Here is a 10,492-nt window from a genome sequence, read left to right as displayed (position 1 = left end):
GGCGGAATTTTTATTAATGTCTGAAATTCAAAGTAAGTATTCAGTTTGGACTAGTCATCCACAGCTGGGCTGTCAAATGGCTGCTCAGAGTCTCGAGGTCAATCCTCACCAACTCCACACTACCACAAAATCAAAGCCTATTTCTGACCAAAGCATTTTATTCTGCTCCCAAGCACGACCACTGGCCAGATTACACCTATAAATGCGCATTAATTGCGGGGAATCCTCACTACCCTTATAAATGCGCATTAATTCCGCCGAATCCTTACTACCCAACAAGCCTATTTTCACTGTAATCTGGTCTAACGCCATGATCATGAAATCGAAGATCAGTTCGCAGCTGCTGTGGTTACCCATCCTTTTACTTGCACTTGCGTCTTGCACAAGTGCAGCAGATCCTCGCCTCGTGTTTGCCCATTACCTGCTCTATGCGACCGACAGCGTAGAGGTGCTGAAACAGGAGATTCAACTCGCTAGGAGCAAAGGCATCGATGCCTTCGCCCTGAACACCAATGTCTGGCGCCGAGACCGCGCGGACGCCATGTACCAGGCAGCCAAGGCGATCGGCCCCGACTTCAAACTCTTCTTCTCTGCCGACATCCACAAGGATTCCAATGGCAACCTCAGCCCCGCCGATATTATCGAGATGATGACCAGATACAAAAGCCACCCCAACCAACTGACATTCAGAGGGAAGCAATTCTTCTCTTCTTGGTTGGGCAGCGAAGACTCCTGGTGGGCAGACTACGGCTATTCCTCAGCGCTCAGCGGCTGGAAGGATGTGTTCACCAAAGCCGGAGGCAAGCCCAACTACTTCTTCGTGCCCTTTTTCCCCACCAACGGATCCCCAGGCGACGTGCAGGCCAAAATCAACCAATTCAACGATATTATAGACGGTCTCATGGCGTGGGACACTTCCGCCTGGCCTTACTACGATTCGGCGCTTCAGACGCCCTCCGGTGACAAGGACAGCAACTATCTGAAGGCGTGTAACGACAGAGGGAAGGTGTACATGGCCACCCCCAGCCCCTGGTTCTTCAAGGACACCCAGGGCTCCTGCCAAGTGAAGGGCAACTACAAGGGCCCGGGTCTCTGGCTCACCCGCTGGCAGCAAATCATAAGCCTCAACCCTCCCCTTGTCGAGATCGTGACGTGGAACGACTGGGTGGAGAGCTCCTACGTGGCACCTCCGCTCAGCGTGGCAGCAAGCGACGTGGCGAGCTTCACCCACCGTGCGTTCCTGGACCTGGGCGAGCATTACATCCGATGGTACAAAACGGGCAAGCAGCCCTCCGTGACTCAGGATTCACTCTACCTGTTCTATTATACGCACTCTAAGAACGCCAAAGCCACGGCGGACCTAAGCGATGACGTGTACGTGACTGCGGTGCTGACTCAGCCTGCCAGCGTGGTTTTGACCTCTGGCAGCGTTTCGCGGACATTTAGTGCTTCCGCAGGGATACAGACGTTTAGTATGAGTTTCAACGAAGGGCAACAGTCTGCGTCGTTGAAGCGCGGAGGAGCAGTGATAAAGAGCGTGAGTGGAGGCATCAAAATCACTAACAGCGGCATATCCCGCTACAATTTTAACGTCTACTCCACTTCTGCGTGATCATATATTTACATATACAGCGAAATAAAGTTTATAGGGCATGGGATATTGCGTTAGTTGGCCTGCCCATAAGCGCTTTATACCAAATCATTATCTTAGGTTTGGTGTCGCTAATTAAATAAAAGATTGTTGAATTGAGGCTTCTGTGATTTAATAAAAGATTGTTGAATTGAAGCTTCTGTGATCTATATCAAGTTTATGAGAGATTTTTAGTCACATATATTTCATCACATGGAGTTGAAGTTTTTGAAAAGAAAAATAAAAATGAAATTGTTTTATTTTAAAATTTGATACAAAATTGAAATAAAATTTGATAAGAGGGATAAAATATTTCATAATAAAATATCAAATAATGAAATAAAATTAAAACATTGTATTAAAATTTATAATTTGTTTAATTTAGATTTCAATGATTGGTAAATTGAAATATTTTATTAAATTGTAATTATGTATTGTTGGCTGGTATGAACAATTTTGTTATTAATTTCATTTGTTGAAATATGAATTTCATTCATCATGATAAGTGGATTATGACCTAAGATTATTTTTGATCAACTATTTGCTTGTCTTCTTCAGATGTGATAAAATATGTGAATAACCCAAAACCCAAAAACATTTGGCATGAGTGAAAGTTCACCCTCTTAAAAACTACATATTTTAGACTGTCAATGCACATGATGATATAGTTGCATTGAAGAATCTTAGACATTAATAGAAGATAAATCAATAACCTTTAATATTATAAATTTATTTTTATTTGAATATTCAAATAAATGATTGAACATTTCAAGTTATTAATAATATGTTTCAAATTACTCAAATAAAACTGTTAATTTGATTTTTTAAATTTGATTTAGAATTTTAGATTTATGTAAAATTCTATTTGTCTATAGTTAATTTATGATGATAAAAAAAGAGTTATTATTACCACTCAAAATTATTTTTGCAAAGCTAGTTTAAATTTGATTAGAATTTTAGATTTATGAAAAATTCTATTTGTCTATAGTTAATTTATGATGATAAAAAAAGAGTTATTATTACCACTCAAAATTATTATTGCAAAGCTAGTTATATATCCAAGACGAACTCAGCATTCTAAACTATATCCTCGCTCCGGTTCCGAGGCTCGCATTCAAATAATAAGGGTTTCTTCCATGACTTGGGTCTATCGACGACGTATATATCTTATGAACTCGATCCAATCAGGTCTGTGTGCTGCGGTGGATACGTGTGATCTACAAACATGTTTGATATCAGGTGCACACTTTCCTTATATTTTTCTAATACATATTTGCTCATATATTTTCAAGTATGAATATTTCACCAAAGCTATCAAAGATTACCAAAGGCAGACCTAGCATAGTTACTCTATAAGGCCTCTATGAGTATATAGAATCTTTAGAGAAAAGTAGAGAAGAAAGAGAAGTCAAGCTACAAATAGAGTTAGAAGCCATGCTGGAAAATAAATTTGCATTTCTTGAAGACACAATCCAAAAACAAATAGAAAATAAGATAGAACTATTGGAGAATAAAATGGTGGCAATAGAGATTAGGTTGCAGGTTATAGAAAAACAAAACCAAGATACTAACCAAACATCCTAGCAAGGAGATGCTTTAGAGAGCCCTAAAATGAAGGACATGATTAAAGAACTAGAATAAAAAGTTAATAGCCACCTCACCCTAAATAATGTGGTAGATAAATTAGATATCAAACCAATTAAAGATGAAATGAACAATGTAATAGAATTAGACCATGAGCGTAACAAAAGGGCCTTGAACCTTATAATCTTCAGGTTGAAAGAGGAGGTAGATGAGGATACTTTAGCCATAGCCCAGACAGAATTACATAATAGATTACAAATTGAAACAACATGTCTCACAGAAGCAACAAGGTTGGGGAAATTAACTGAAAATAAATGAAGACTAATCTGAATAAAGGTGAGCTCTACTGATTATAAGTATGACATACTTAGTAGAACCTCAAGTCTAAAAGGAACAGGAATATTTATAAATGAAGATCTCATCCCAGAAGATCAAGCAGAATTAAGAAAGGAGGTTCAAAAGGTAAAAGAAGCTAGAAAGCAAGGAAAATGGGCAATAATCAGAAATAGAAAAGCCTTTATTTGAGATAGAAACCAAAAAAATAGTACTAAATAGCAATTCAACATGCTCCGAATTATTTCTTGGAACTGCTGGGGTTTTCCATGGAACAAAGGCCCCAAGCCAAGCTGGATCTCAAATGATGTTGATATTATTTTTCTTGTTGAAACTTGGGAGCATGAAGAATCTAAGGTCCCTAACATAAATGGCTTTACGTTGTGGTCTACCTGGAACAAGCGATCCTCCCATAGAGGCATTGGGGGAATAGCTTGTTACATTAAGAATAACATCTTCCCCCATGCTAGGATTTATAAAAACGACCCTTACAACCAATATAGTTGGATAGAGATCACTGACATTAATAATAAAAAGACCTACATAGCAATATGTTATTTCCCCCCATCAATTCTAACTTCTATAAGAAGAAGAATCTAGATAAAAATAGTCCTTACAATGGTTTGGAGAATGATATTTCTAGCCTAAGAAATGAAGGTAATATCATTTTAATAGGTGACTTTAATGTTTGAACTTTAAGCAAACAAGCTATTATTCTAAGCAATCATTCCAACTCTAATCCTCTTTGGTTGGACGAAGACCCTACTTTGGCTAGTAGGTACAAAAGGAGCTCTGAAGACCTCAAGGATAATCTGTTTGGGTCGGAGCTAGTCAAGCTTTATAGTGCTCAAGATCTCATAATTTGCAACGGTCTAAAGAAGTGGCCCAATTCTAGCCAGATGACCTGCATCCATGGGCTTGGTAGCAGCGTGGTAGACTATGTTATTTCCTATCTCCCTTTATACAACGAAATAATAAATTTTGACATCTTAAACGACCATGAGCCTGACTCTGATCATAGGCCTTTACTTATAACTCTCAATTTTGTCATGCATAGAGATCCCATAGAAAATAATCCTTATAGCCAAAAGAACTTAATATTTGATAGAAATAAAAGCGATCTCTTTCTAAATGAGTTAAAAACTAATTTTCTTCCTTTATCTAGTATAGACAACATAGAAGACCTTTATCATAATTTTACTACAACCCTCTCATATTCTATTAACAAGTTCTCAATTGAAGTTTCAAATAATAAAAGAAATAGCAAAACCAACCCATGGTATGACAAAGATTGTAAAAGTGCGAGGAGAGCAATTAAGGAAGTTGTTGATGAATCTCTTAAAATGGGCAAGATAAAAATATACAAAGCCCTAACTAAAAGGAAAAAGAGGCAGTACATTCGTAAAAGACAAGAGAATCTCTTACACCTCTCTAAGGTAGCTTCTAAGAAATTTTGGAGGCAGATTCTGACTAGGAAAAATAAAGATAATAATAAAATTTCTTTACACGATTGGAATTCCTATCTTAAAAAGCTTCGTGAATCTCCAAATGTCATGGATAACTTTGAAACCCTGCCCACAACAAAATAAGTTTTCTCTCTAGAAGATATTGATTTTGGGGTTAAACGCCTGGCTAATGGGAAAGCTAAGGACATTGAAGGTTACCGGGTGGAAATCTTAAAAATTGGAGGCCCTGTCCTCATCCCCCACATCCACAAGCTTTTCAATCAAGTAGTCAAGCAAGGGTTCCCTAAGCTATGGACTGAGAGCCTCATTAACCCTATTTTTAAAAGTGGGGATACAAATAAACCCTCTAATTATCGGAAAATTATGATCAGCCCTCTCTTAGCTAAGTTATATGGTAGTATTTTGGAAAATAAGTTGAGCATATGGCTTGAAAGTGAAGGTAAGCAGGTTAAAGGCCAAGCGGGTTTTAGAAGGCATCACTCAACAACATACCACCCTGTTACGCTTAGGATCATTGTGGAGGAATGTCGTAATGATAAATCCATTCTCTTTTGTTGCTTTGTGGACTTTAGAAAGGCTTTCGATACAGTTCCTAGAAACAACCTTTGGAATAGACTAGAAGAGCTAAAGGTTCCTTTCGAGTTGAGAGCTGTCGCTATAAGGTTATACGAGAATTTAATTTCCAAGCTAAAGAGAAATGAGGGGTGGTCGAAAGATATTAAGTGTAATATCGGAGTTAAACAAGGTTGCCCCCTCTCCCCTACCCTATTTGGCATTTACATTGACAAGCTCGAAGGTTATTTAGAGGAAGCAGGATGTGCTAGCACGATCTTAGCTAGATAGTCGTCATCCTTCTTCTCTATGCTGACGATATTGTTCTCCTCGCAAGGTGTCCATCTGATCTTGATAAGCAACTTAGGCTTCTTAAGAATTTCCGCTCTACCATGGGTATGACTGTTAACACTGACAAAACAAAAGTTATGATTATCAAATCCAAGAAGGACACCTACGCTAATTTTATGGATGACAATAATAACTTGGAGGAAGTGTATTCTTACAAGTACTTAGGAATTGATATTCATCACAAGCTCAACTGGAACTATAGCATTGAGAAAATGATTAATGGGGGGTGGAAAGCTTACTTTGGTCTACGAAAATAATTGTAAAATGGCAAACCTCGTAATGTGGGATAAAAATAAGTTCCTCTTTGAAACTTTAGTCACTTCTGTTATCTTATATGGATGTGAGGTTTGGGGTTGCAGCATCTCTAGAGAATCCTGGAGAAAGTTTGACCAAATCCAGAAGCGCTTTATAACGTATAACCTGAAAATTAAAAGCAATACACCCTACCCTATTCTCCTTATAGAAGTAGATCTTTCCCCTATCGAGAGCCTAGCTATGACTAGGCTTCTGTTGTACAAGCACAAGCTCAATAACGTAGGAGATCATAGACTTCCTAAGTTAGCTTTAAATTCTAGCCAAAACCACCTAAGGCTCAAATGGGGGTGGTATAAAGACACGAAGGCATGGTTAAACCATTGGGAGATCAACGAGAATGATGCATTGCAAAACATTAATAACATTAAAAATACTGTTACTTCTAAGTTCAAAGAAAAAATGTGGTGTGAGAAAGATTTAATAGCTAAAAGAAAATTAAGTTATTATAAGAAGGTCATCAACCCCACCCTAGAAGATCAAAAGTATCTCTCTGTTTTAGCTAGCTCAAAGAAGAAAATTAATATAGCGAAGATTAGAACGAACTCTCATGATCTCCATAGTGAAACAGGTCGTTGGGCAATTCCTAAAACACCATGGATGGAAAGGATCTGCCATCTTTGTGAGAATAGGAACATTGAGGATGAAAACCACTTCCTCTTAGAGTGTCCGCGTACAACCACATTAGATCTCAGTTTCATGATCTTTGTCGCAATACTGACCTTCCTAGCCTTTTACGATGTCAAAATTATAATGAGCTTGGGAGGCTCCTCTCCAAGCTTTTTGAGCATAGGAATAAAATCTTAAATCAAACTAAATAATTTGTTTCTTTAGGTCCGATAGACCAAAATTTGGTCTCAATAGACGTTAACCATCATCATATAATATTGTTAATTAAAACATTTTCCATTTTTATTAAATTTTTAAAAATTCAAAAAATAAAAATAAAAAAAAAGTTATTATTACCACTCAAAATTATTATTGCAAAGCTAGTTATATAATATTGTTAATTAAAACATTTTCCATTTTTATTAGTTTTTTAAGAATTCAAAATTTTCTTTTAACATTTTAATAACTACAAAAATATTATATATAAATAATATGTTGTAATAAATTTGTAACGACGCTAAACTATACATATTAAAAAAACCAATAATTTCTATTAAACAAAAAATGAAAAAATATATCTATTATAAAAAAAATTATAAATCTTTTATAAATATATATTATTAGCTTTATTTTTGAAAATCAAAATTTACCTTTCAAATTTCTTATAGTATCTATTTATTTTATTAAAATTTTAAAACTCATTAAGAAATTTTCAATAATTTAAAAACAAGTAATTTGACATTTTCTGTTTAAAGATTAATTTTATTCTTGATTTTTTCATATGTGTATTAAAAATTTGTTAGTGTAAAATGGATCCATTAATTTATTCTTTTTATTTTTGAAAATTAAAATTGATTTTTTTTTAAACTTAGTAAGACTACATTTTTATCATCTTCAATATGTCACTTCTATCAAACAAAATGCCTTAACACAACCCCTGATCATCCACTTTCTAAAACCTGGTAAACTAAAATTGATCTTTTAAATTTCTTAAAATATCTATTTATTTTATTAAAAAATTCTAATTTTAAAGCTCATTAAGGAATTTTTAATAATTCTTCTAATAATTTGACATTCTTGTTTAAAATTTAACTTTACCATTGATTTTTCATATGTGCATTAAAAATTTATTAACGTAGAATGAATCCACTAACTTTCTCACATGTGAAAGTGTGGAAGTCTTTACAATTGTAAAACATAAGGCATGCGTTTACATTTATGATTAAAATTCAAAGTTGACGGCGAAGCAAATAAATTCAGAGGATGATTGCTAAATGTCGTGCAACTAACGCTGATTTCTCCCTGTTTGGCCGTAATTTGCTAATCGTCTATATTATTTTTCAAAAAATTAATAAATTTCAATTTCTCATGGTATTGGATAACAACAATGTTAATAATACGAACAATCAAATTTTATAATGATGCAAATAGAAATTTTAGTCATATTTTAAAAAATTAGGGCAGAAATTTTTGTAAATTTAAATAAAGGTTGTCAATTTCATAATTTTAAGTGCTCTAAAAGTTTTTGATGACGCTGAATCTATTTCCACCCTCAAAAATATGATACAAACATTGTTTTTACAAGATTTTTTGTAAAAATTTTAAAAAATTCCGACCACTTTTGTCATCCAAACAATTCCTCCACCTTCATAGACAAATCTTTTTGTAATGATTTAATATGCAAATCTATTTACAATGTTTATAATTTCAATATATTAAAATTTATAAAATATCTAAATACATTGGCCTTAAGTTGTATTTTTTATTATATGGATATTTGAAGGGTCAACGTTGAGAATCCGTAAAAGACTATATAATGGGAATGGGTAAAAGACTAATTAGAAAATGAATAAAAAGAAAAATAATGTAAATTCATTTTAAATTTAGATGGATCAAGTTTAATAAAGAATTATATCTATTTGTAAATATTTTTATTATTAAATTCTCTATTATGTATTAATTATTTTGTATTATCACACTTTAAAAAATATGATCTATCTTAGTATTTGATGGATTTAGATTAAAATATGATCTATCTTAGTATTTGATGGATTTAGATTAGTTTGTTTTTATAAATAAATAAATAAATATTTATTTTTGTTTATATATAGATAGATATATAATTATTATTATTATTATGTAATATTATGATGATGATGATGATGATAGTGGTTAACGTCCATTGAGACCATATATAATAATATTTAATGCAAATAAGTAAGAATGGAGTTATTATTAATATTTTTTGGTTTGTTTTCAATTAATAAAAAAACATTATTTCTAGATGTTTTTTTGTTTGTCAAGTTGCTTGTGATCCATGTATTTTTTGTTTGTCAAGTTGTTTGAATCTTTTTAGGCTTGATCTCTGGTTTGAAAAACAACGACCCAAGGGCATCTAATCTGTCAAAGTCACTAGGGAATGCACTCTGTTTGGACCACACCAAGGCTAACTAGATTTTTAGCATGCCTCATCCCCTAGGAAGACCCAACAGCCTTAACGAGACTCATCCTTAACGTATTGTACTAATAAAATTATAAATGTTATTGATAAATTTAAAAAATAATAAAAAAAAATATATTTTTATTAAAAAATAAAAACAATTAAATTTTAAAGTGAATTTACATTTAATTTTTTAATTAAAATTAAATAGAAAAGAATTCCTAATTTCCCATCTCATTAATAATAATAAATTTTTTTTTTTTTTAAATACGAATCACATTTAAAGTAAAGTAAATTTAAATTTATAATTTATTTATAAAAAAAAATATTTTTTATTAATTAAAAATTAGTAAAAAAAAATTGGACTTTATTCCTAAGTGATTACATCACCCAATGTTTTGCAATACAATGTGAGGGAGAGATGTTATAGGGTAACATTACATGACTATAAAAAAAACTCTACATATTTATTTAACAAAACTCAATAATTAATTATGTACGTAAAAAATAAACTAGTTATATTTATTTTAAATCTAAAAGTATAATTACATTGTATTAAAAAATGGAATTTTTAATATATTATAATTTGATTTTGAATATTCATATATTATGTTGAGATTTATCTTAAAAGTATTTTTTTTTTTTTTTTAATTAAATTGAATAATTAAAAAAAGGTCATATGAACATGTGTCATATGAAAATGAATTATGGTTTATAGGCATGTGGTATTAGTAATCCATGGTATTGTAATAAAGCATATTTACAACTTAAGAATTTCCATGGTAAAGTGAGGGTGAATGTCCATGATTAAAAAACTTGTTACATAATTTTTTTCTAATGTATATATGTTTAACTCATATACTAATTCTTTTTGTAAATAACAATAATAAAGTTCTAATATGGGTCATTTTCATGGTTTTTTTTAATTGTGACAATGTGAGTCATGGAGTAAATGTTTTAATGCTATGGATGTTTACAATCCATTTAATATAAATTTTTGCACATCCATTTGAACCCTAGATTTATTGAGTGCTAAGAAGATCAAATCTATAGAGTTGCAAATATCTTATTAAGTTTTGCATTCAAAAAGAAGGTTGCTAATGAAGAGATTTGATCCCTCGAGATAGACTCTTGGTTAAGATTAAAATCTCTCTCTCTCTCTCTCTCTCTCTCTCTCTCTCTCTCTCTATATATATATATATAGATATATTGGTT

At 32.8% G+C, this 10,492-nt stretch overlaps 1 protein-coding gene across 1 annotated transcript; it reads left to right on the top strand.

Moving 5' to 3' along the window:
* The first annotated feature begins 249 nt into the window (after positions 1 to 249).
* On the top strand, positions 250 to 1,646 carry LOC149146600 (glucan endo-1,3-alpha-glucosidase agn1-like). The gene has a single exon (XM_089449845.1). The coding sequence runs from the start codon at positions 311 to 313 to the stop codon at positions 1,610 to 1,612; it is 1,302 nt and encodes a 433-aa protein (XP_089305971.1). The 5' UTR covers positions 250 to 310; the 3' UTR covers positions 1,613 to 1,646.
* Positions 1,647 to 10,492: the final 8,846 nt, after the last annotated feature.

The sequence above is a fragment of the Pinus tabuliformis genome, chromosome X, assembly GCF_031772625.1.
Source record: "Pinus tabuliformis cultivar Carrire ecotype Pingquan chromosome X, CPIR1, whole genome shotgun sequence".
NCBI classification, from domain to species: Eukaryota; Viridiplantae; Streptophyta; class Pinopsida; order Pinales; family Pinaceae; genus Pinus; species Pinus tabuliformis.
This window is presented reverse-complemented; position numbering and strand designations above follow the sequence as displayed.

Coding starts and splice junctions, on each gene's coding strand:
- LOC149146600 (XM_089449845.1), top strand. CDS start 311: ATGATCATGAAATCGAAGATCAGTTCGCAGCTGCTGTGGTTACCCATC.